The sequence below is a fragment of the Pteropus vampyrus genome, unplaced genomic scaffold (assembly GCF_000151845.1).
Source record: "Pteropus vampyrus isolate Shadow unplaced genomic scaffold, Pvam_2.0 Scaffold374, whole genome shotgun sequence".
Lineage (NCBI taxonomy): Eukaryota > Metazoa > Chordata > Mammalia > Chiroptera > Pteropodidae > Pteropus > Pteropus vampyrus.
Window position 1 is genome coordinate 963302 of NW_011889155.1, and position 26917 is coordinate 990218.

A 26917-nucleotide genomic window follows, 5' to 3' on the forward strand; every position below is an offset into this window, starting at 1 on the left:
CGTATGCAGCTCGCGGAGGGCTTGCTGAGCCCGGCTGCTGCTCCCCACAGCAGAAGCCTGCTGAAAGTTGGTCTGAATGGCATCCATGAGGAAATTGAGCATGTCTAACACGAGAGGAGCGAAGGAGAAATTGGCCTGAGAAAAATCCAAATAAATAAGTGAAAAAAAAAAAAGAGACAGGAAAATAACGGGTCCTATTCATAATAATCTTGCCTTCAGAATCCATCATGGAGAATCATCTCATTCTCTCCATAATCCTGCATTTAATTCCAGCCAATATGTTACTATGCTACTAACTCTAGAGCAATCTTTCTAAAGCAGGAGTCCCACAGAGATTACCCTAATGCTCAAACACAACCATCATGCAAAATTAGCATCTTCTCTCCTGTGAAGCTAAAATGGTTTTTAGTTATGTGCCATCCTTGGAAAAATTGAGAAAATAATCACTCAAATCATTTTCTATACTTCAGATTAGGAACCCTGGGCAACAAAGGGTGTTCTAGAGGATTACACAACTAAAATGTACCCTCCCACAAATTCCCACAATACACCAATCATACATCCTTCCCTATGAGGAATAACTGACAACACATGCTATTTTATGTTCACACTGTGGAAATGAGTAAACTTAGAGAAAGGAGAAATAACTCCAAGTCCCACCAGTGGAGCTGTGAGGACAGCCTTGAGCATTGTTTGCTCATGAACCACCTTACCAGGCTCCGCCCTCTGCCCACGGTGCTGGGCGCCATTAAAGCCCACCTGGTTCTGCAGCTCCTCTCGGCAGCCCTCCACTGTGCGGCACAGGCTGCTCTTCTTGGGCTTCTCCTCGTCAGCACCCTTTCCATCGCTGATGGTGACTTTGGCTTTGTCAGCTGGGGACGTGCTGGTATGCCGCACCAGACTCTCCGAAACCCTGGGTTCACTCTGAAATGCTGACTCCTTCATGGTGGAGCTCATGCCACTGCTAGGTGTTCGCTTCACCAGTGCCTAGGAACAGAAAACATCAGAGGCCCTAAGCTCTTGCCACAAGCACAGGTGAAATACTGCCTAAGATCTTGGAAGAAAATCTGACTCGAAAGAGAAATTGGCTAGCCATTTAAATGGCACACAAAAGTCTGAATTCTAATCTCCATGGTATTTACCTAACATCTAATACTTACCCACTCACAGCAGGAGGTCTTGATTATAACATCTGAAATTGTAGGGGGTCTCAGAAAAAACTGCAAGATCTCCAAGGACCCTGCAAGTCCTAACAAGCGCTGACATTCTAAGTGAAGTGCTTAAGCCACGATCAGTGATAGAACCAGAACTTACTCCTAGCCCCAGGTCATTATAATATGGCAATTTCCCAGTTTGGCTTAAGCATTCTCTCATCACAGACAAGTCACCCTTTATAGCCCAGCAAATGTTTCACTCTCTCACCAAACAGCTGCCATCCTCCTTGGCTCCACAGTCACAGAAGAAGGACCCATATTTGGCATAAGAAATCTCATGATCTTTGTGGCACACCTTGGCGCACACTGTGCACACACCCACCCCATCGACCATTTTGCAGGTATGACAGTGGTACCTACGAAGAACAAAAACCAGCAAATGAGCCCCAAGTCCCAACAAGCAAGGCCTAGCAAACTCTTACCTAAAAGAAAGAGCTATTCTTACCAATGCTGGTTCATGAATTCTTTCTGAGTGATGGTGAAAGTACAGAGTTTATTGCAAAGAGAATCTTCATCCTTCAAAGATAATAAATTTTTTTAATTAGAAACATATCCCTCCACACAGACACCCACAAAAACACACTCTACGTAAACAGTCAACTCATAAATGACCAAGAGAAACCTATGTTAATTGGAAATGGCTTGCAGGCTATGAATGTGCTGCAATTTCAGGTGAGACCTTAAAGCTTTGTGGTTAAGAAAAAGAGAAAGCTTATGCTTTCTCCACAAAGGAGCTCATGCCATTCCCATAAAAAATTCATCCCTGAAACTCCATTTTGGATGCAAAAATTAAGAAATTGTGGAATAACTGGCTCTGGATGGAAGAAGGCATATGCTTATTAAATAGTCCTTTCCTCCAAGAGATTAGGTCCCTTAGGCTTGCTCCGTAGGCCTGGAGGATCATTCCGGCATTAATCGGGTAAGCTGAGAGAAAGCAGTAAGGACTGGGAAGAGCTCTGAAGCTCAAAGGGGCTAGAAGCCCTTGCTAACAAGGGCTTGTTAGCAAAAGCTGTGCAAGCGCAGTCAGCAGTTACCCTGTGGGGCTACCCTGGCGGTTACTTGGTACTTACCGAATCCTCAGCCTGGGAGTCTTCCTCTTCCACTGCCAGCTCCTCCACCCAGTCTGAGTCCACCTCAATGGCCCGCTCTTCCCCATCCACTGAGAGGTGACTTGGACCTTGACCGTTACTCTGGCTCAGGGCATTGGTGACATCAGCCAAGTAAGACATAATATGGCATGTGCACTCCAGGACTACCACATGCTAAAAAAGAAGACCACCATTCCACTGAAACCTCGGTTCTTTGTATTTCATTAATATGTAAACTTGTTTTCTCAAGCTTTTCCCAATAAAGCTCAATTTCAAAGGAATGGTATAAAAGCAAAAATGAAACAAAGCACAAAAACATGTTCTAATTATTTCTCCAGCTCTCAGCACTATGACCACATAAGGCCGGTCAATAAATTGTACTGAATTACTGTATATTCATTTATTTTTAAGCACAAAGGTAACTCTTTATATTATAAAATCAAAACCAGGAAAATAGAGTAAAAATGGAAACAAAAATCATTCAAGAAGCGTCTAGATTAAAAGCATGAATAAGCACTCATTAGCATTTTTCCTATCATTAGCATTTTTTTTAACCATTAGTGAAAGACATTTAAATTACTGGGTTTGAATTAATGCAGTAGACGAGGAATAGCTTCAGAGATAAGTGAAAAACTTGCCAGCAAACCACTGCAGGTAGTTCATGCCCAACAGTCTGGCATTAAAGCCGCAGATGTCTTGGTTCCTCACTATGCATTCTGACGGCTCAGAGTTGAAAGGATACAGATTAGCAAAAGAGAAAGAAATGAATCCGTGCTGTGGCGGGTCTCAAAGAGGAGTTATCTGTTTAGCCATCTCTGTCAGGTATATGAGTTGGGTGGGGGTGGGGTGGAGGAAGGGGCTGTGCCTCAATGCAAGATTTCTGTCAGATTCGAATCCCTTTTCTCAGCACAGTGACCTGAATCTTCAGGCAAGGTAAACAATTCTAGTATCCAAACTGGTGCTGAAGAGGTAGTCTGTAACCCCATATAATACCTACTCAAGAGAGCACAGTTCCAATGCAAGAGCAGAGGGCAGTTTTCCATAGCATATTGGTATCTAAAAATAGCAGGAATTCACAATGTTTTAAGAAGGATTCTGGTGGATGTTTGTTTGCCAAAATGTTTTCTTCCTATCACCTCTTGCCACCCAAAAGACGCCTGAGGGCATGCAGTTAGCAAAGACACACTGTCAGGTCTTTGAAAACGTACAGCAGCCAGAGACAGAAGCCAATGGAAAGGAGAGCCTTCCATCTGACCACAAACAGAATCATCACTCCCTCACTGTAGTCACGCCTCACTTTTCTTACCTTTCCATGCATTACATTGGCATTCAGTTTTTCAACCACATTCTTCTGTGATAGGTATTTCTTGCTGTCCCAAAGGAAAAAAAGAGGGGGGGAGACACAAAATCATCTAAGGAACCAAAGAAAAGAAGCACCTTCATGAATCTTGCATCTATTTGTGGACACTGTGAAGCAAAGACATTCTTAGAAAACTACATAGGGAATGAGAGGTTTGGGGTGCTCTGGCCTTATCACTGACACTTGGTTCACTTTTCCCAAGACTTCTAGGAATAATAAACAGGAAACCCTACTAATAATGAAGATTAAGTTTAAAGTGAACAGAATTATTGTCTACTCTCTCAGCCCTCAATAAAAAGGCAGAGAGAGATTCTAAGTTTCTTTCATACTCACTCTGAGCTACAAAGAAAATAACCTGCAATTACTCATTCCCTTTTATCTAAGAGCAATGCTGCAACCTATGCTATGGATGGTTCCTCCAATTTCATCTTACCATCTACTCAGCCAGTCCACAGCAGCATTATGAAGCTGAAGATGGCCAGCACCTTGACCTGCACTGGCCAGGGTGGCCATTACAACCATGAGTTCAGGGAAACCAGTTCCGTCACCGTTGGCTAGCATCTCTGTTGCCATGGGGATCAGGGTACCCAAAAGCACAGCACACACACCTTCCCCGACTTGGCTGGTAAAAAAGAAATAGCAAATTGGTGAGTAATCAACAGGAATCTGACTTTATGTACCTCTAAGTTTTTAAAAGTAATTAAAAGACGTTTTAATTTAAACATTAAATACACTGGACTTGGGCTACTAGAGCACAAAACGTTCACCTATGCTACAAGTGACAAGTCAAGTCATTGCCATTTTTCTACGGGAAAAATCAAGGAGCTCTACTAGATTCCTTGAGCCTAGTGAAGGGAGCTATGGAATCACTGAAAATGCTAACAACTGATGCTTAAAGGAAAGACAGCTGGCAAATGCTCTCAACATATTTTTGGAGTTGTTGGGGACACATGACATAAATGCAGTTCTACCTGTTTTCCCGAACGATATATGTAGTCAATAACTGCAACAGCTGCCGGTTCTCCTGAATCATATCCAGCTGATCAGAATCTTTGGGGGGCGATGTAGTCATGCGGGTGAGCCAGGCTTGGAGACGCACAGGCTCCACACAAGCCAGCTGTGCCAGAGAGCCACAGAGATGCAGAAGGCTCGGATTAGGGTTCTTCTCAGCTAGGGACAGACCAAGAGGCCAACGTCAGTGAAGGAGGGCAGAGGGAAAAGAAGGAAAGTGCAAATTGTGAGCAAGGAAAGGGCAAAGGGTTCAAGCAAGCTTTCAACTTCTTTCCAAACTTTCTCTGAGGGATTCTCTCCACTTGTTAGCATTTTCATGCTATAGTTACACTTGGGCAGAAGATATGCACAGTATTAGCCGGACATCAAAGTTCCCATAAGAAGATTACTAAAAGCTGTCACTCACTCAGCTGGAAGAGTTTGGTGAAGAATTTCAAAACTCGGTTACAGAATTTAGCAGAGAGGTTCTCATTGGCTGTTGCCATCATGATCTGCACAAGTTCTCCACTGGGAGGCAGGAGGGAAAAAAATTGAAAGAATCACATTAAGCCATCCATTTCTATTTCTTCACAATCTCATCTCTGCTAGGGGAACTGGTCATTTGTGAGTCAACAACACAAGGTGTTCATGCAATCAACTCATCAACAACCTCAAGGAGTCAGCAATTAACCTAAGTCCTCCCCAAGGTACTGTTTGTAAATCTAAGCAGGCCTAAAGTATTCCCTGAGAATGAACACTTAAATCAACATATATAGCTCCTTGCTTTCAGCAGGCATTCAAAAAATATTCACTGAATAAATCAAAATACAGCTCACCTGTCAGAGAAAAATTCCTCCATGGCTTTACGAGCCTGGCTACTTTCCAGTTGCTTTTCCAAATACTGGAGACATTCCTCCAAGATGGATTCATCCAGCCCACTGAGGATCAAAAAGAAAAATTAACTACCAAAAATAAGGTCTATTTCAAAGTCCTCCCAATACTGATTTTTTAAAATCCAAAGTTTATGACTAAACCTTGAAGGTAATATGCAATTTTGTCTTGTCGAAGCTTAGCATAGGTAGCTCAATAAATTTTCATAAATTAAACTGTACAAACAAAATTCCTAAAATCTGAGATAACCAATGTAGTCAATGGCTAAAAGTCCAAAGCTTCATTGCTAAAAAGGAAGGAAGAAAGGACGGGTAGCAGGGAGGGAGGGACGAGGGAAGGAAGGGGAAAAAAGGAGCCCATAATGAAAACCTGGTCTCCTCAACAACAAAAAGATCAGAAATCCCAATACTTAGACCCTTTATTTATCGATTCTCAGTGGGGTAAAACTGCAACTTACTCAACTGTTCTTTAGGGCACACCTACAACAACAAGGCCTAAACTGTCAAAATCAAACAATGTTACAAGACCTCCTAATTCCACAGACTACCCATCTCAGAAGCAAGGTCACAAAAATATTAGAAATGCTATCAAGTTTCTTTGTACACTTCACCACATCTAGTATAGTGCTAGATAAACATCTGTTGAATTATTTAAAGTTTCCAAATCTGAACATTTAAGTCTTCCATTTCTTAATGCTTATTCCTAAGAATTAACCATTAAAGAGAATTCTGAATAACCTTTCATCCATGTCCACAAGAACATAAAATGCACACGAGTACAGAACTTTCTGTTCAAAAGCACAAGAAGCAGCTCTTAATTAATGACATAAAGAAGCCAGTGTTGGTCCACTTCATTGGTGGCAGCAGCAGGTCACAAGAACCTGACTGTTCTCAATCAGGCTCACCTATTGGGATCCGCATGATTGGCCAGAATGTTGTAACAACCAGTGATCAGCTTTTCATAAACACGAGCCAAGAACTCATCAGACTCTGCCGGGCCCAGGATGCGCTCCAGGGAGTTGCTACTGATCTCAGCGACGCTCTCAGTGCTCGACTCCAAAAGAAGTGGGAGCAGGGTCCGAATTACCTGTGGTGGGTTCATCTCATCGGACCAACTGCAGCAAAAAAAATGGAACTAAGTTAGTGAATATATCTTCCAAACAGCTGCAAGGGGGTGATATGGCAATTCGATCATTATTGAGAGAAAGAACTTTTATTCCAGTCTTTTTTTTCTTTTGATAATTGCTTTTTAGATGTAATCATACAATCTCACATTCTTCTTTTTCACTACTATATCAGAAGCAAAATTCATTTCCATATGAAAAATCCACATATTAAAATGTTAAATAAATAAAATGTTATTTTAAAATATTTGGTAAAGAAAATTAACTAAAACCCAAGCCAGTAACTCATCCCACATAACTTTTCTAGAAGAAACAAACGCCAGGAATCTGGATCACTTTTAAGGCAATGTGATATAGGACTTTACCCATGACCTATGTACAGGAAGACAAAATAGTCCCTCCGTGGCCTGCCCTAGTCCCCAGATGGCAGTGTCTAACTCCCACAATGAATCGAGAGAAATATGATTTCAAATACATCACTGTAACATTAAAATTTAAACCCAAAGCACCTCCAAATCACAATGCGCTTTAAAGCCATCATAACTTTTCTGAAAAATACTTAACAGAAAGGGGAAGAGGTACTCTGCTGCCCTTTAGACCTAAGTTAAAAATCATTCTAGGTAATTGCTCATACTCTAAAGCAACAGGCTCTCTTTGTAATAGAAAAATGCATGAAAAGCATTATTACACAGCTATTTAAAAAACCCTGCCTTGAATGCAATTAGCATTAATGTAATGGCTAGATGGAGAATCAGAGAAGAGAAAAAGCAATTGGAGAATCATTTTATAAACTATATATATATATCTAACCCATGTACTGTATATTTGAAATAAAATAAACTTAAAAAAAAAAAAAACCAAAATGAAAAACTGTCTTTCTTTAGCTAGGAAAGCATACAGGTACAGAGAGCACTCTGGGCTATGGAGCAGGTACTCACACAATAAGATCCCCAGTCAGTCTGACCAGTGAGAGGAGGGTGTGCTTCAGGGAAGCGGCCAGGGGCAGACTTTGGCCACAAAGAGTCCCCAGGTGAGCAGCCTGCACAGCACTGATGTAACTCTCCGAAGGGATGGTGTCATTGGCAAAGGCATTGCGCTGAAAGGATGCAAAGCAGACAGGTATGGACAGGCATCTACCCACCCAGGATAAAATTCTCACATGGGAGGAAAAAGAAACCAAGCCGACACAAACTAAGTCCCTGATGAGGTCTATACACAATGGCTCTGCTCAGTAGACACTACTGTTCATCCCAGGAAGGTGGGCTGGAGTGGTGGAAGCAGTTAATAAATTTTAGTTAGTAGGAAGTTAAAACTTTAAAGGTTAAAGTTAATATTTAGTTAGCACGAAGTTAAGATACCCAATACCACTTTCCAAATTAGAATATACTACAGGTGACTCTTGAACAACTTGGGGATTAGGGGCACCAACCTCCCATATAGTCAAAAATCTGCATGTAACTACCATCGGCCCTCTGCACACATGGATTCCCAACCCCAGAGGTGACCCTCAAACAACGTAGATTTGCACTGTGCAGGTCCACTGAAGGGAACAGGTCAATTGAAAAATATCCATGTATAAGTGGACCTCCGTATTTCAAACCCATGTTGTTCAAGGGTCAACTGTATGTTCAACATGAAAACTATCATCTCTAATAACTGAGAAGGATCTGGATTTTGCTATGCATCTAGGTCTCCATTACAAATATCTTAATTATCCTATATTATACTATAGCTCCAGGCGATGTAAACCGAGGTCACAATTACAAAGCAGGAATAACAAGATTATAATACTTGGCTTTTTCAAAGAACTATAACAGAATAACCTGTTCATAAAGGTAATCTGAGTAGAGCAGAGACAAAGATCAAGTAAACTGACAGAAGACTCAACAGTCTTCTAAAAGCCAAGAGAACCTAAAAGCTACCCCATAATATTATAAGAGGAGCATGTTCTTGACATAACCTAGAAAGAAACAGTTAACATTTACTGAAAATTCATGTGCCAGATAATGTGCTAGGCACTTTAACAGAAGAAACTGAGGCTCACAGTAATAAAGTGGTTGGTCATCCTGTAACACGGTAACAGACTTCTTAGCAAAAGGACCATATGGGTCCCATATGAAAATATAAAGTTTTGATTACTGATTTTGCCATAGTAAATACTATTGCAGGATTCGAAGATCTCTTGGTAGCTACTTTAAGCCTAAAGAACAGAATGTAGTGTCCCACATTTCTACTCCTGGAAAGAGAGACTCACCCAGGATCCAATGTTAGGAAACTCATTAGTGTTGATGTTGTTCCAGGATTCACACACACTCTGCACTGATGACGGTAAATTCTGAACCAGTGTTGGACCTGGAAGCAACAGAAAAGACAAAGGATCATCATAAGAGAGAAAGAATAGCTCACAGTATTTTAAAAGACAAGCCCAAATGCAGAAAGAAGAACCACAGCCCAGGCTGTCAAAATAATTACTAAGATAGCTTAGATGGATATTTCAATAGCAGTACTATGTCCAAGAACTGGCTAATTGCTTAATAGCTAACAATCTCAATAGTAAGGTTTTCATTTCTCATCATATTCACTTTCCAATCTTGCAAGTAAAGAAGAAAACTGAAAACAAGACACAAAGTGAGGGCAAGTCATTATAAGTCAGGCTAAAATCACTATAAATCATCTGCTATACTTTCTAGGAATAAGTATTACTTTGATCCCTTTTCTCCTTAAGATAAATCTTAAGAGCAGACAGGCATGGACAGACACCTACCCACCCAGGATAAAATCATTAATGCATATTAAGAACAGCATTCAAGGAAGTAGAGTAATTTAATTTCTAAAAGTGAGAATAGCAAAACATTGAAGTGGTATTTAAGGCTTGAAAATCAGAAAAATACAAACGGCTAAGTGTAAAGGGTAACTACTGCCCTTAACTCCAGTCCTGTTCAAGTCCTTTTGATTCCCATCCTAAATTTCTACTCGATCCTTCCTAACATGGGGAAAAGGTCTTCCCAAACACAAAGCAGTAGCCTGCTAGTCTCCCTCACCTCTATAAATGAAAAGAAAAAAGAAAAAAGATCTGGGCTCACAACAAAAGCATCTAATGCTTTTGAACCAACTGGTCTTGGTTTGGATCCCTGCTCCACCACTTGTGAGATGTAGGATTTAGGGCAAATAATTTCTCTAAGCCAACATTTACTAGAGAGAGTTATTGCGAAGATCAAAACAGATAAATCTCTCAATATTTGACACACAGAAGGCTCCAATCAATGGCAAATGCCAGTAGACAGGTAGCGAGGGAGAGAAGCAATAGTAGTGGACGTACTAGTAATAACAATTATTCAAAAGCACCTTCACTTACCCAAAGTGTTTGCCTTGCATCTACTAGAGCCAATAGCCAGAACAGCAGCAAAGCCATGTAATTTCTCCTGGGAAGGTTTTTCAGTGGATCCCTCTTCATTAAAGTTCTGTAGCAAATAAGCTCTGAGGAAAAAATAGAGGGATATGTGAAAGCTGAGGAAATCCACACCCATCATAGTTAGGAGAAACTAATTCTAGACAAATTGAAAAACTGGTGTCTCAGTTTCCTAACCTATTAAATATAGTGGACAGCTCTTGCCCCTCACTACTCTCATAAGAATTCCAGGACCTATGCTTTGGGTAACAGCGAATACCCCGCCCTCAGGCCCCAGAAGATTGGCAATGTGTACGTTAAAGGCTCTGGAAATCATTACATTCTTTTAAAAAAAAAAAAAAAAAACTGTTTATTTACCCAGCACTTCCTGAACTTACTTGCCTAGGAACATCTATTAACAGCCCACATTATAAAGTATTAGCCCAATTGGCCCGATTAGAGCCGATAAGCTCTCAGAGGGCAGTGACTTAGGTTTGCTACTGCTGTGCCCCCAGTACCTAGAAAACCACTGAATCCAGGGCAAGCACTCATATGTGTTACTCATGTTTATTGCTCGGATTTGTTCAAAAATCTTGTCTCAAGCAACAGTCCTCTCTCTACTGCAAGGCATTCACACTAAAAGATGTCGTTTTACAATGATCCAAGTCCCTTTCAGCATAAAAGCCCCCTAGAACTGTGAGACCCTACAGGGACCAGATAAAGTGATCGAGCTTAAAGGGGCTCAGCAGAAAAGCTACAAGGGGTAGTAACTCCTCAGCTCCAATCTGTCACTGACATGTGGGAATTCAGGCCCAGCTCTGTAAGTTCTTCCTATATAAGAAAAAATTTGAATTGTGAATAAACTGCTCATTTTTATACACTGAAAATAAAATCTAAACTATTTAAATATTAAGAACAAACAAATCTGCATGGCATGCAATTTGCCATGTTTATTATAGAAAGGGCTGGATTTCAAAATACTCTAACTCATTAAGAGTTCTTCTCTAACTACATATCATGACATTAAATAGCATTTAAAGAGCTTCATCTAAGTGCATAACAAATACCAGTGCTTGGAAAAATAATATTATCTATTTTTGTATCCTACAAGTAACATGCTAGGAAATATTTAAAAATTTATAAAAATTAAACTTCCTCTTGACTCTTCCTGAACTATTTGAAAACTCCCTCATCAGACGCCCCTTCATATTAGAGAATAAAACATTATATCAAGGGGGAAAAAAAAGAAAAATAAACCTAAGCTAATATAAACAAAAATATATAAAATTCTGAAGTCCTTAGTGATCTGCCAAGTGAATAGTACTTAGATACAAAGTTCAATTTGAGGAATTTTCAGGCTCCTAAAAAAAGAAATCACCCAAGGATCTAAAGTTCCCTTTATCTGCCATCTCTGGGCAGGCAGCCCATCATACCTAGTGAATGATGCATAGGTGTCAATGAGTTGCAGCGTGGCTGGAAGTAGGTTCTTGGTGATTTCAGACGACTTATGAGGATCGGTCTCCGCAGCCATCTTAGAAAAATGCTCATCCAAAGAGACCTGGACCTTCGAGATAGCAGCATCAAGGGTGTATATGGACTGCAGACTAGGAATTTCATGGAGCTGCAAGATGGTGGTACAGTCGATGCTACAGAACGACGAGATCTTTAAAAATACCCAAGATATTAATTAGCTGTGGCAAAAGGCTATGGCAGAAGCCAAATTCTGTCATTATGGATCCAAAACGAACACACCTGTCGAGCAAAGTATTCCTCTACAATTTCAACATCATATTTCACTGAGCTGCACTTGGTTGATGCCAACTCTAGGAGAGAACCAGCATGTTCAGCCTTCATTCCCTGTTTGATAAGGTGATCCTATTTGGACAGCAAGAAAAACATGTTCAGGAGATCAATACAGACAGAGACTAAAGCTTTCATTATCTTCACATTTAAAAGTTCCCAGAAGCACAGAGGCACTGGATTTAATACCACTTAGCAGAAAGCTCTGTATTACACTGTGGTACCTTTATCCAGTTGACATAGGAGCTGATCCGGAGCCGAGACGACCACCGCAGAGTGTGTAGGATGTCACATTCACTCATCTCTGGCGAGTTCATGGCCAGCTGGTTCACGTACGTCTTTGATGGTGGCAAAATTCCTAGGATCCTCCACAGTATCAAGAAGTAATATTGAAGGGCACAGGCCTCCTGGAAGAAGCAAAAAGAGCCGTCACAGAGGCAGCAGCATTTGGTATTGCCTCAAGATCTCCCTAGCAGTAAGAACTGTTCCAAAAGCAACTTTTAAAGCAGAAGTGTGTGAAGTCCCAATTTTCAACTGAGATTTGGCTCTCAAGTCTGCTCTCAGGTCTTTCTAGAGAACATACCTAATAGTAAAGCAGAAAATGGTAAAACACATACATAAATAACGTGCTCCATCTTCCGCTCCTTTCATAGGCCAAAAATGCTGTTCTAAGACAACTCTGGCTTCCCCGATAATTTACCAAGTAATTTAAATAAAAGCAGCACATTCTCCTTGGCAGGCCCACAATTAGAGAGCCCTTTCTGTGGCCTGAATGGCTTCTATAGATACAGAAACACATTCGTGGGACCACAGAAAAAGCTCAAGCCTGAGGTTTTCAGCATCACCCATGAACCAACATTCACAGGAGATATGGTCCTTAGGCGGCCACTGAACTCACATGGTCACATTTCTCTTAATGCCAACAAAAAAAAAAAAAAAAAAAAAAAGCAAAAGTGATTAAATTATCTCTAAGGTGAACCTTAGCCACCTTAACTACACAGAAATACTGAAGTATCATCAGGTTTGCAAGCAGATATTCAATAAAATCATTAGGTCGCAGAAAGAAATTTCTGGTAAAACTGCTACCCAATTATCGAACACATCCCAAACTTCATAATGAGCCCAGGCTTCCGCGGTCTTACCAGAGCTGTTACATTCTTGTTCTCCTTTCTCCTGACTGTATCAAGCTGGGATCCAGCTGCAAGCAGGGATGTCAGTGCACTGTAAAGCTCATCGTACTTGACAAGCTTAGAGAAAAGAACATCACATGCCTAATACAAGACAGAAAAACAATCATTTCTCATTTCTTGAAGTATTTTTTCCTACTATCCAATACACTATCACTTAACCTCATGATTGACAAATCAACTCATTCAAATTCTTACTAATTCTCATTGCAGCAAGATTCCCACTCAGGGATTTCATTCGGTTTATGGGCCATTCTGAGTATAGATGTACAGGCTTTAAAATAAGGCAACTGTTTGTCCATTAAAACATTTTCATGTGAAAATGCTAAAAGAAGTAGTGTTCAGGAATAATGTGTCAGAGGTACTGACCACCTGACAGCAAAAGCGGAGCCTGGCAAATAAACCTCAAAACATTTTCCTTTTAGAATAAGCTCAAACCTTAACACAGACCAAATTTCCTCATTACAAAAAGTCATTCCCTTTCCTCATGACAGACTGATTTTGGTGAAAACCATCTGTCCCACACGTAAAATGAGATTTTTAAATGCCTGGTACCACAGAATCGAGTCGGTTCAAATCATCCTCTGAGGCTTCTGGAGACAGGACACAATAGAATCTGGGTTGTGGGACAGCATCTGAAAAACAACGTGCTTATTAAAAGAACGTTTTATTCTCAACTCTGTTTAACAACCATAAAATGCAAAAACTAAGAAAACACTTTGGAACAGGGTTTCCCAGACTTTGCATTACTGAAACATTGGGCCAGATAACGCTGCTCTGGGAGGCTGTCCCATGCATTATAGAATGTTTAGCACCCTCCACCCACTGAATGCCAGCTGTGACAAATATGTCTCAGACATTACCCGATGTCTCCTGTGGGGGTGGAGAGCACAACCATTCCCAGTTGAGAACCACTGCTCTAGGAGTTAACTAACATGTTCTATGATCAAGTTAATCAACAAAATTATATCATTAAACTGACTGCCTTAATCTTAAACGCTGTTTCTCCAATATCAAAGGGACTAATAAGAGATCCCAATGAGAATAAATTCACATGAACACTTGATGAAAGTTTCCACAAAATATACTTATTATCTAACAATCCTCAGGATGAGAGCAAAAACGTAACTAAAGATGAACATAAGAGGCACCCCATCAAAAGAATAGACAACCAGAAACCCTAGAAAGAATGTTGTGGCTCCTGACTTTCCGAATATTGACTCAAAAGGAAATTCGGCCTGTGAGAACCATATCTCTAAAAAAAATTAAATTTAATCACTCAGAGTGGCAGGAATAGATATACTACATGTATGGCCAGCCAAAAGGATTCCTAATGCTTGTGTCTTGATGTTTTTTTGTTTTTAAATAAATGTGGGATATGTGATCATCTATTTCTGAAAATGTTTGAATCTGCAGACATTTGCCACCCATAGGGAGCAGACTAAACCAATGACCAAAGATCTTTACAGAGACTCCAAGCTCCAAATTCAATCCCGCCAATGAGAACCAATGAGTCAGTTTCTTACTGACAGCTTTCTTTCTGACCTGATGAAAAATGCTTGGACCAGTTTTCTTCTACTTCTTTGAACCCATGATAGAGAGGAGTGGTCGTCCGGCGGCTGTTGCTGTCCTGAGAGCTACTTGCCCAGCCAAAAGGAGGACTTAGCAGATTATGCTGCACCTTTTAAAAAACAAATACTCAAAGTAAGAAAGATACACAGTCACCATACTGCTTCTCACTCCAGGAATGACAATAGATTAGGAAACACACACTAAAGTAAAATTTTAGATTTTCCTGGACTTCTTTCTGAGAGGCATGTTTTTGCTACAGTATCAAGGGAATAATGTTCAATGAAACATTTTAAGAAATGCTAATAATAATCCTTAATTGGCCTTCCCATCCTCATTTTGGATCCCTACAAAGGAATTTCTTAATCCATAAAATTTATTGCTCGACCATCATTCAACCGCTAATAGATACTCGCTGAGGGTCAATGCTCAAGGCACTGTGCTAGACGCAAAGCAGGGTTAAGTCAAAGAAGGAAACCTGTGAGCAGAGCCTATAATCCAATTTTAACAAACATGTCAAATCAAATAATCTACATTAACCGCTTCTGGCTAAACATAAAGTGTGAGCGCACATACACAAGTCCCAGTGGTCTTCCTAAACCTACCACAACAAACTACTTAAACCCTAAAGTGAGCAGGTCATTTTGGTTTGGATCATGGCAACTCGAGAAAAATAATGCTCTCAGTAACAGCTAGTAAAGCGAAAAGAATATGTCCATCCATACCTGCTCAAACAGATACACAGGGGCTTTGGAGTACTGGTGAAGCAGATAATCAAAGATCAAAAGGAGGCGAGCCAGGATGAGGGGCACGGAGCGCATCTGGACATCCATGTTGGCACTCAACTCCTGGATGATCTGCACAAAAAGGGTCAGTATGGCCCGCCGGCCTTTCTCAGTGAAGTTGTGGAAAATCAGAAGGAGTAGCTGCAGGTGTTCTATATTCAAGTCTTCGGTCTCACTGGGCACCACCCCCTGCAGGGCATTCTGCTTCATTGTAGACAAAAATCTACCAGAGAGAAAAGAATAATATGTCTGGTAGGGAAGAGTCAGACCATCCCCCAAGAGCTACAATGTCAAGAGCTGGAAGAGTTAAACTTCTTAACCCCAGGCAAGATGACAGCAAACTAAGGAAGACAAAAAGCTACAGGGAAACAGAAGATAAACACTAAACCTCTGGCTACAAAAAAGCCAGATTCATCCACAGAACTGTTCAGCATTGTCAACATCCTCAGAGAAGTGTTAACATCGGCTCTCGCCATTTCTGACAACGGAAAGAACTACAAACTCCCCAAAAGGTGGTGCTCTTTTCTTTTTTAATTAACAAATCTGGGTAGAAATAATTCAATTACTTTTCCCTATACTTTGATTCTAGAGTTTAATTTTTGCTTTGAGTTTACATTACAGGTTAAATTGCTGCATAAAAGTCGAAAATAACTCAATGCACTAAAAAAGAAATTATGATATTCAGAGAACTTGTTGGAAGAGCTTTTATGTAAAAAGGGAATGAATGTAGCCAACTGTTTCCACTGCCTTTGGCTATTATGAAAGAGATTTGTGTTTTAATAAGGGTTTCCCTCACCACATTTCCCCCTTCCCATCTCCTGGCCTTTATGCAAGATTCCACCAGGAAAAATATAGTAGGTCTTTGGCATTCAAGGGGGTTTATGATTTCTCAAATCCAGCATTAGAGCTATTTGATCGTAGAATGGGGAAGAGAAAAGCAAAGCCTTTTAGGAAAACAAACTGCTTTGAAGACTCCTAACCATGTAAACAAAAATGGCAAAAATAGGTCCATCTAAAGAGGATTTAAATGATTAATCTGAGCTTCCCCCAAGTAAAAAAATTCTTTAAAAGTTGTCCAAAAAAGACTACAAGTCGCTCTAAATGGTTTCATGTTGATAGCAAAATAACCAAAGACAGAGTTGGCTTCCCTGCTCCCTCTCTTTCAAAAAATCAGGTCAGGATAAAATTGGTTACGTTCAGGACTCAGGTTCTATCTCATAACTGCAACCAAAGCCCCCATGTGCTAAAGGAAGAATCTGTTTCCAGGCCATAGTTTATATACTTTCATCTTTTAAACAGCACATCTTCCCCCAACTCCCCCCATCAGAAACACCCTCCTCTACCCCTGCCACTTTAAACACTATCATAGAGTACTGTCATAAAGCCACAGATTAACTACAAAGAAGTCAAAACAAATTTAACAAGTAAATAACCTTTTCCACAGTGCTTCTCTTGGAGTTTTCTTACCTGTCCCAAACTTTAAGGCATTCAGGGACATCGGGGTCACCTTGAGCCCCAGCTTTATGTTGCCAGATGAGCAGGAGGCGTGAAAGTACAGAGAGGCTTTGAGGGTGAATGTATAAGGGCCAAGGGCCCTCAGGAAAAGGCGCAACGCCCAGCTGCTGCAACAGTGTGTTCTGACATGAAAGACATACAAGAGATCATTAGGAAATGCCAGTAAATGAAGCCAAAAAGTTACTAATGCTGTTACTTTTTAATACTGGAAGGAGTATTTAAACAAAAGAGGATGCAAAAATTCAGATTTAGAAGTGGTTTGGAGAAAAATCATTTCATTCAACAAATGGGAAAAAATGACTAACTTAATCCCATAATGACTACCATTAATTAGTGTTAGAAATGGGGTCCTGAAAAAAAAGAAATGCATTGAGACAGCAGAATCAGGGTAATATTCCAAATGGGATAGGGCACGAAAAGTTAGCGCTTTTCAAAAGAAAACCTGAACTGTAATAGCTAACAGTTTTTCTTTCATAATCAGTTATTTACTACAAATAACACACAAAAGGGGGATATCCAACTTCTTGTAGGTCCAACAACTTATATTAACAGTATTAGCAGAGAAATTCTGCCCTGTAAGTTGTCAAGGCTTCCAGAATTAATCAGGGCTATCTATGACTCCAGTTGAGCATGTCTTTCAAATGAGCTTTACTTTCAGCTCAGTTGTCTAAGCTGTAACTTATCTTCTCAAACACACGCAAACTGAGCAGGATGCCAATGGAAAACCAGACAAAAGCCTGCTTTCTCATTTGGCTTCAGAAAACACAAATCATGGTTACCTCAGGACACAGGATAAATTTCTAAGTCTGCCAAATTAAATTATATTCTTATAACACATCCTAGAGGACCTCATTCCTTGGAAATAATTATTAAAACGTCACAGATATCATGATAAGCTCAAATGTATTGGGCAGCTACCATAGGCTAAGCGCTGTAAATACACTCAGACTAAATGCCCGGAGCTGGGTGGGTATGTGCTCCATTTTACTGATGAAGGAAGTAGAGTTTAGAGTGGTTTAAGAACATGACCAAAGCCACAAGATTACCAAGTAACAAAGCCAGTCTCTAAAATCTATATTCTTAATTGCTGTGTTCAACACAGCTGTGAATGACTTCTCAATCCCTGATTCAAGGAAACAATTTAAAAAATAAGCATGCTTCGGCTACAACAACGTTATCTATAGCACTATTACGATTTAAAAAAAATCAGAAAAAAAAATCTAAGTGTTCAAATCAAGGGGCATGCAGCCATCATGGTGGCAACTATAAAGACCACAGTAAACATAGAAAACAGAATATATGTGTATTTATAAAACAGTAAAAATCTGAAAAAGCAGAAACAAAGAGATGTATGAATGTTCTCATTACGACTGTAAAACTATGCAATTATATGGATAGGAACTAGAAGAAGACATGGAAAAATTAAAATAATAAAGTTGGTGGAAAGATTATGGTTAATGTATGTTCTTTATACTTTTATACAATATTCTTTAAGTGAGGTTTTTATTTGTGTCAGTTTTTTGTGTCTTTTTGTCAGTTTTTTAGACCTCAGAGCACTGAGAAGTGAGCTAACATTCTTCAGGAACTTGATTTTTCCCTACCACATCAGTTCTTCTTAGCTCTAAGAGGAACCGACTTTCCAGGAAGTATACCTGAGCTGCAGCACAGCAGCAAAACCCGGGCCCGAACCATTCCTTCCTACCTTGCAAGAACCTTTCTCTACCCCTCTTTAATGCTAGCATTCCTGAGATTTCAGCCTCAGCCTTCACCTCTCTTGCTATCCCTCCATCCATCTCATTGTTACTCATTACTTCAAGAATTGCCTCTTAGTGAATAATTCCCAAAACTATATTATCAATCTTTAACTCTTTAATTCCTGAATTTCAGACTGACATTTCGAACTACTTCCTAGACGTTTTCATCTCACTGGCACCTCAAAATTTTATATTTAAAATGATTTTTTTTCAGTAATAATAATGGTGACTACCTAAACACTGAAAATATACAATGTACAATTCTTGTATACAATTCTCGTATATGATTCTTGTTTACAAAAATAAACAAACTGTTTTCTCATTTAATTGAAACAATTACAAAATTCAACAAACCAACAAAGGAAGCAATGTAATCACATAAGTATCACCTCTGCTAATTGCTTTTAGTTTATTCCTTCGTTAAAAGAGAGTCTCACACTCAGCTATACAATTTCCTAAACAACACGATGGCTTTAAGACTGGCCTGCCGTAAATGACAGAAAGAAAAGTCATGCTGGTAAGCTGACACTGACTTGTTTGTTTTTAAAAACAGAGAAAATGGCAAATTGTGGCTCACATACCTAAAAAACCCAAAAGATCATTCTGAGTAAATGTGTAATAAATAAATGATCCATGAATAAATACAATCTCTGAGCTGAGTTAAACCTAGGAGTGAACCAACTGAGCACTCAATATCACTCCCTCTACCCCTAAACCAACTCCCCTTCCTGATGTCCCTATTTCTATTAAAGACAACAGCATCTCATCAGTCTCCATTTGGAATTTAAATCCAGGAGTACCTTATACTCCATGTCCTTCCCTCATTCAAATAATTTCCCATGACGTCTACAACAGTTCCTTTATCCACACCATATCTCCCTTTCTCTCATGATCCCACACTAACTAAATAAAGTTACCTTTATTTCCTCAGTGCCTACAACAGTACCTGGCACACAGTAAATGTTCAATAAATACTTATTGAATGAATGAAACTAGATCACTCTAGTAATACTGCTATTAAATTATTATAACTCTGTAAGTAATATTAAATATAATAGTAACAAAGTAATAAAGATAGCAACTAACATTTAATAGGTACTGGTACTAAACCAGCACTAAAAGTGCCAGGCACTTTTTTCTGTAATAAAATAGCATAACATAAATTTATCATTTTAATCATTTCTAAGTGTACAGTTCTATGGCATTAAGTATATGTATGTACACTGTGCAACCATGATCATCACCATCTGTCTCTAGCTTTTTTATCTTCCCCAACTGAAACTCTGTACCTATTAAATAGTAACCCCCTATGATATCATGATATAATAAGAAATACATATTTGGCCTTACTCCCATTCCTGGCACACAACTCCTAAAACTCTTGCACTTTCCTTAGTGAGAGAAATGTCTTGTTAATCACATAAGCCCCTTTCAATAATATCTGAGTTTATGCTAACAAAGTGACTCTTGTGGTCCCTATATAGCTTCAAGATGGGAGATGGTTGCCAGAAAAACCAACTGTGATTAGAAGGCTGGAACTTTCAGCCTTAACCTCAACCTTCTCTCTGAAAAGCAGGGCTATAGATTAAGCTAATAACCAATGGCCAATGGAGCAGAATATCAACAGAAAACCAGACAAAGCCTGCTTTTTCATTTGGCTTCAGGAGACACAAATCGTCTCAGTAGATTGCTTTATCAGACACATTTGAAAGAAAGAACAGAGGGGCCATGCCAACTGAGCACATCTTTCCCACAGCCTTCCAGCAAAATATCTTCTTCCCAAGATGTTCAAAAGTCATCAATTAGTAGATTTCAACTTCTTAAGTAGGAATAAACCTGCCTATCTTATTAACTCAGAACCATGGTTCTTTATTTCCATGTCAGCTAAAGACAATATTTAAGACATAACTTATATTTGTTTACTTGCACAGACCAAGGCACATTTTATTGACCTCCCTGAGAGGACACTGTGTGTGTCATGCAATGAAAGTCAGGCACCTTGGGTATAACGACTTTGTACATTACTCCAAAGAAAAACTATCTAAGGTAGGAGACTTCAACAGTAGCAATTAAATTACACTGACTATCCCTCACTTTCTTCCATTGTAGCTATAAAATCTGGGAGAATTTAAAGTCCCATGTTTGGAGACAGAATGAAAGGGAGGTTCGAGGATTTCCTCTGCATGAAGTCAGTAGCTGTGGGCAACCAGTTTGCATGTCCACACAAGGTCTACAATTATTTTTCAAATGCTAAAAGAACAACATTATTATAAGAGTCTTAAGAATCATTCTCTAGAGAAAAATATTTCTTCATTATTTGAACAAGTTTAAGCAAGAAAAGGCCAAGTCTATGAACTCTGAAACTTCCCTAAATAAACTTCGATCTGGCAAGGAGCTGGTAACTTCGGCACACTTTGACCCTATATAGTCTGAGAAGGCGCTGCAGGTGATATACTAACTGAAGCATTTCCTTCTCTTCATCTTAGATAGGTCAACAACTTTTCTACTCAATTTATGTTCCATTTCCTGCCAAAAATGTTTTCATGTAACAGTATAAATAGGTTTTATAATTATCTTCTTAAACAACAAAAAAAAATTTTAAGAATTTCTCAAATATGTTGGGATTATGAGAAATTTAACCTCTTGAAAGAGTTTCCTAGATTTCGTCCCTTTGGGGGCAAACACAAGCCCTTGAACTGTGCCATGAGTCTGAGGATTCACTGAAATAATCTTAAGAGTAACAAAAAATTTTTCAAAGAAGTCGTAGGGCAAATAATTGGAAATCTACTGAGTGAGTCAAATCCTATTGAGGGGAGGAGACTACCACAGTAACTAGGAATCTGCATTTTTAACAAATTCCCAAAAAATCTTTAAACACTGAAGATTGAGAACCATTAACTTTGACCATGTTAGGAACATTATTAAGAAAACATGACACTGGCGAATGTTGGGAGAGACTGTCAATCCACACGTCTCTGACATGTTGCTGGTGGGAAGAGAACGGTGCGCATACTTCAGAGAGCAGTTCGGCATTATCTCCTTAAGGTCACATACTCTATATAACCTGTCAACTCTACTCCTACTTATATTCCCAAGAGAATCACTTGCATAACAGGGGACTTGTACAAGAAAGATCACAGCAATAAAACCTGACACAACCAAAACGTCCATCAGTGGGAGCAGAGGGGAAATGAATAAACTGGTAAAATCACAAACACAGTGGGATATCATAGCGCAGTCAGTCAAGACAAGAACTACAGAAACATCCAACAATATAGATGACTCTTGGCGATATAGTACTAAATAGTATTAAGGGGAAAAAGAAAGCCTGAAAAGATTACAGAGAGCATGGTGTCACTCGCTATAAAAACTAAAGTCAATCAAATAATCTTAAAATTTAAGGACCATAAATGCAAAATAGATGTGTGTGTATGTATGTGTATGTATATAAAACCGATGAAATGAAGAGTTTCAGATTTAGGATTCAAGACAGCAGCTACTTCAATGAGGAGAGAAAACCGTAAGATTTAGAAGTCCACAATCAAGATCCTAGACTTCATTTTAGTAGTGGGTTTGCAAGCAGTAGTGTTCATAAGAGCATCTAGCCCGCCCCTGGATTGGTTCCTTTAAAACACACATTTTAATTTGTATTTCTTAAATTACTCATACTGGTGATCATTTCCTATGTTTGTTGACCATTTATATTCTTTCATAAATTGCCTTCACATCTATTTTGTCTGTTTTTCTACTAGACAGTCATTAGGAGTTGTTTTTGCAGTTTCTCCTTTTTTTTAAGTTTACTAAGTGACCTGGGGATAAAAGACACATTTTCTTTTCCCTGAGATGATCCTAATAAGACAGAGGAACACACTAGAAAAATCTCTCAGCACTCTTTCCAGTGTGGGGATTCCATGACAAACTGTGTTCCTTAGCAACAGAACTGCAGCCTACTGCAAGCTGATGGAGCTCGCTCCTGGCCTAAGCAGTCATAATGCACACAAACCTGCAGGTTAGGTGACTGAAGGTCAGAAGTCACTAGAGAGTGGTTAAAGTGATAGAGAGCAGCAGCAAACTCTTCATCTGATGAACCTTGAAGACAAATGGGAAAACCAATTATTCAAGTGGCTACCTGATGCATCACACCATCCTGCCAACAGCCAAACTCCACTAGAAAAAAAAAAGTCCCCCAGGCACATCTCCTGTCTACTGACCCTTGAGTCCATCTTTGTCCACCTCCTTAATGATGCTGGCCAGCGTGGCCATGTGGTGTTCTGAAAGAGATACACTCAGATAGTTTCGGATAAAATTGTTCCGGGAGTTCAGCATGGAAGAGGTGATGAAGTTCAAAATGTTGGAAGCCAGACCTAAGAACTAAAAAGAACAAAAGTAGCTCATATCACGTTCATAAGCCCAGAGCCCCTACAAATCCTGAATACAAATGGGAAATAAACTATGTCCATAGGCCTCATACAATAAACAAATGTAAAAATCAGATTTTAAATCACCTACAGTGGGACTAAGCTTAATTATGATAGTCTTCCCACATAATTCTACGAGTTACACCAAATGGTATACCAGTTTAGTACAAGAGACTTCGTGAAATATTGTATGAAGACAAGATTTCCAAATAGACTGACTCATTTCTTTCTCTGGTATTTTCCCAGCTCAAGGACATTACTGATATATTGATTTCTGAAAACTGTATTATCATTATACATGTATAGAATTTCCAGATCTTTACATCTCTGTTCAAATTAAATTGAAAATAGACTAAGCTGTAGGAAAGCAAGGACTGTATCTGACTTGTTTGCTGTTACAGCTTCCGAACAGGGGCTGACACTCAATATATCATCAATACTGGTTGAACAAACCATTAGCAAGCACTTATGATGTACCAGACCTATGCTAAGGGCTCTTTAATTTTTCACAGCATCCGTAGAGACAGGTATAATCAATCCCACACAGTAAAAGACAAAACTGAGGCAAGCAGAAGTTCAGATTCTTGCCCTAAGTCACAAAGCCAATCAATGGTAGAAGTAAGATTCAAACTCACTTCTGCCTAACCCAAAGTTGTTACTAACCTTCAATTAAAGAAACAGTACCAGGGACATAAGTTATGTAACCAAACATAATTGATACACTTGAGTCCTAAGTAAAAATATCTTTAAACATTACAGTTATCCGGCCTAAAAAATGTTTTAGTTCAAATCATTTGCTTTTCACTCATTCTCCCCATTTTTCCTTCCCCTAAACCTCAAGAAATCCAATCTTACCAACTCAGGATCTTTGCGGCTAGCCAAAATGTTGCCCTTCTCACCAGGGGCCTGCTTACTAGGACTTTTAACTCTAGGAGAGCTCTCCAGTGGAGGTGGCGGGGGAGGAGGTGGAGGTGCCACTTTCTCTTTACTGGGGGAGATGGTCTCCTCAAACCACTGCCCCAAAATAGGCTCACTGTCATCATCTGAACAGAGAAAGAGAAAAGTAACAAAAACACATTTTTTTTTAAATGTTGGTATATCTATCTGTCAACATAAGAGTATCTTGATTCTGGTGGCAGTTACATGGCTACATAAATTTATCAAAACTCATCTGCTGTACACCTGAAATTAATATAATATCATATGTCAACCGTAACTGAAAATTTTTTTTAATGGTTTTTAAACTCATCTAAATGTATACATAATGGGAGCATTTTACTGTATGTAAATTATACCTCAATAAAACATACTTTTTAAAAAGAGCCCAACAAAGGAAGAGAAATAATCTAACTTTATTTTACTGGCAACAAACCAAACATTTTCAAGAGCAAATTTTTACTTGTCTATCTATCGTAAATCCCCAGATAAGAATCATACCATTAAAATACCGTACATTGCTCCCACAAACCTGATCATAAAAAATCTGGTATTTATCTTATTCACTGTCTCCCCAAACGAAAGCAGGAGGGAATCTTAGTTTTGCCTTGTTGCTCACTACAACGGAGTCTGGAGTTTCTCTCCCTAAGGTTCCCTAAGCCACACACCTATGACAGCTAAACACCTCACACACTTTTTGAGTTTCACTGGGAAAGCTCAGAGCAGAGCTCACAAAATGGGTCAACACAAAAGAAAATATGAATTGTGATATATTTTGATTTTGGAGGAAAAGGAATGAAAAGTGATCTGGGCTTTGCTAATAGTAGGTTCTATCATTTAGTTTTCAACGGCTCAACTTACTCTTAATAACGTGTCACCTTTGAGTGCACGTAATAATAAGATCTAGGCTAGGCGGGTGAAGGAAAATGGTAAATAGGAAACTAGAGGAACCTACTGGGGAAAGTTCCTTTTGCACCCTGTATCTTATCTCCCGGGAGAGAGAAGAGAGGCCTCTACCTTGGCTGCTGTCCTCCTCTGTGCTGCTGAAATCATCCTCGTAGTAGGTGTTGGAGTCAGTAGAGGCGCTGGCATCACTGCTCATGGAGCCCTTCCTCTGACGCTGCAGGACACATGCCTAGGAAAACAGTGATGATCACAGCTGATGATCACAAAAATGGAACCGTCCTACTTCATCTCATTTACTATTTGAAAAGTTTTCTCCATGTCTTATTCTTTTCTGCAAATCCAAGAAGTAGTTCTCTTTCACAGCTCCCTTCAGGACTCTCATCACTTTATCCTACAAAATCACTCCAAAACCAGGGATATGGAAAACAATTAACGAATGAGTGTTTCAATAGTGTTCTCTATGTTTTTGCTTCAGCGTACCAATTGTCACAAATCACCAAGCAGCCATATGTCACAATACTGATAATTCAAATGTTTGGGATCATCTTCTCATCTTCAAAACCATTAGCACAAATTTGGCATTTATAGAGGATCACAGTGTACAGTCAGTCTTATTCATTTTGAGGTTATATTATGTAAGATCTTCCAAATTACCAGTGGCATGACCCCACCCACCTTTCTGTAGGAAGTTGAGAGTAACGTCAACAGCAGATTCGTCAGTGGGACAGAGTCAATCAGCCGCTGAATCCTCTGTATGGAGGTGCTCTGGGCCATAATGCTCAGGACAGCAGGGGGACCATCTGTCTCCCAACTCTGAAGGTAAACAGCAAAAGAGACTTAATGTTATGAGACATCAGGAAATAACAATCTGATCTGCTAGTTCAAACTAGCTTACCCAGAAGTGGAGCAAGCCATCAATATGCTGATTCCCAGAGTATAATCCCCTCACCTTGTGCAGAGCTTCCACTTGCAGGTCTTGAAAGAGAGAAGTTAACAGCTTGACAGCATGGTTTGCCAATATCACTGAGAGCACCCCAAATCCCTGATGCCTACACGAAGAAAAAGGTAAACACAAACCTTAAGATAATCAAAAACAATGGATCTCTCAGAATCCATGGACCTTTTCACAGGAAAAAAAAAAGTATACAAATACTCAAACTCTGCATGTAACTTCAGAAGTGCACAATCTCCCTGAACCCCATCCACTAACTACTGAAGGATGCATGGGCTTCAGGTTAAGAACTCCGGGACTAGAAGAAACTTCCAAATCGATGGAATTTTGGAATTTAAAACTATCAATTCAAAGCAGTTAGGTCATGTAAAGATACTGAATTTAAACGGTGGTTGAACTTTTTTAAAGTCATTCTTTTGAGAGAAAAAAGAGATTAAAAATTACCGACTTCTATAAAAACTTTAGGCATAAACCAAAAAGAATAAAAACAAAGTTTTACATTAAATCTTAATAAAACTTTTTCTTTCTGTCCAAATGACCATATGATAAAGAGTTAGCTATCTAATATACAATGAGCTCACGTAAATCAGTAAGAAATAAGGACAAACACCAAAGAGAAAACCTGGGCAAAGGACATAGGCAGTTTACAAAAGAAGAAACACAAATGACCGATAAATGTATGACAAGGACAACCACACTAGTAACCGAAGATATATGAATAACAGCAATATATCTTTCACCTCTAAGATTAGCAAATATGAAGATGAATGATATCCACTGTCTATGAGGAACCGTGGAAATGGGCATATGCACACACAGCCAGTGGGAATGCAAGTTAGAGCAGCTTAGCAAAATATTTCGAATTTTTAAATAAGTGTGCCCTTCTGTCTTAACAATATTTCCAAGGATTTACCCCCAAGGGGATAATTAAACTAGTTCACAAAATGTTTTAGAAGGTTTATTAAAGCATGGTTTATCAAAACAAGAAATTTGGAACAACCTAATTAAGCATTCAATAAGGTAATTAGTTAACGATGGGAT

General features: G+C 39.3%; 1 protein-coding gene across 1 annotated transcript in view; it reads right to left on the reverse strand.

Moving 5' to 3' along the window:
* Positions 1–26917, reverse strand: part of UBR4 (ubiquitin protein ligase E3 component n-recognin 4) — a 128464-nt gene that overhangs the window by 85625 nt on the left and 15922 nt on the right. Inside the window, exons 12-38 of the mRNA XM_011379756.2 lie at positions 25874–25973; positions 25600–25737; positions 25036–25153; positions 23938–24125; positions 22876–23035; positions 22668–22753; positions 16863–17032; positions 15336–15618; positions 14587–14722; positions 13597–13676; positions 12997–13125; positions 12079–12261; positions 11807–11929; positions 11488–11717; positions 10022–10143; positions 8921–9018; positions 7605–7762; positions 6448–6657; positions 5489–5590; positions 5080–5180; positions 4634–4832; positions 4096–4284; positions 3609–3672; positions 2285–2476; positions 1660–1730; positions 1423–1570; positions 760–987 (exon numbers count right to left, since the gene is read on the reverse strand). Coding sequence (XP_011378058.1) covers positions 760–987; positions 1423–1570; positions 1660–1730; positions 2285–2476; positions 3609–3672; positions 4096–4284; positions 4634–4832; positions 5080–5180; positions 5489–5590; positions 6448–6657; positions 7605–7762; positions 8921–9018; positions 10022–10143; positions 11488–11717; positions 11807–11929; positions 12079–12261; positions 12997–13125; positions 13597–13676; positions 14587–14722; positions 15336–15618; positions 16863–17032; positions 22668–22753; positions 22876–23035; positions 23938–24125; positions 25036–25153; positions 25600–25737; positions 25874–25973 — 4006 coding nt within the window. The remainder of the gene's footprint in view (positions 1–759; positions 988–1422; positions 1571–1659; positions 1731–2284; positions 2477–3608; positions 3673–4095; positions 4285–4633; positions 4833–5079; positions 5181–5488; positions 5591–6447; positions 6658–7604; positions 7763–8920; positions 9019–10021; positions 10144–11487; positions 11718–11806; positions 11930–12078; positions 12262–12996; positions 13126–13596; positions 13677–14586; positions 14723–15335; positions 15619–16862; positions 17033–22667; positions 22754–22875; positions 23036–23937; positions 24126–25035; positions 25154–25599; positions 25738–25873; positions 25974–26917) is intronic.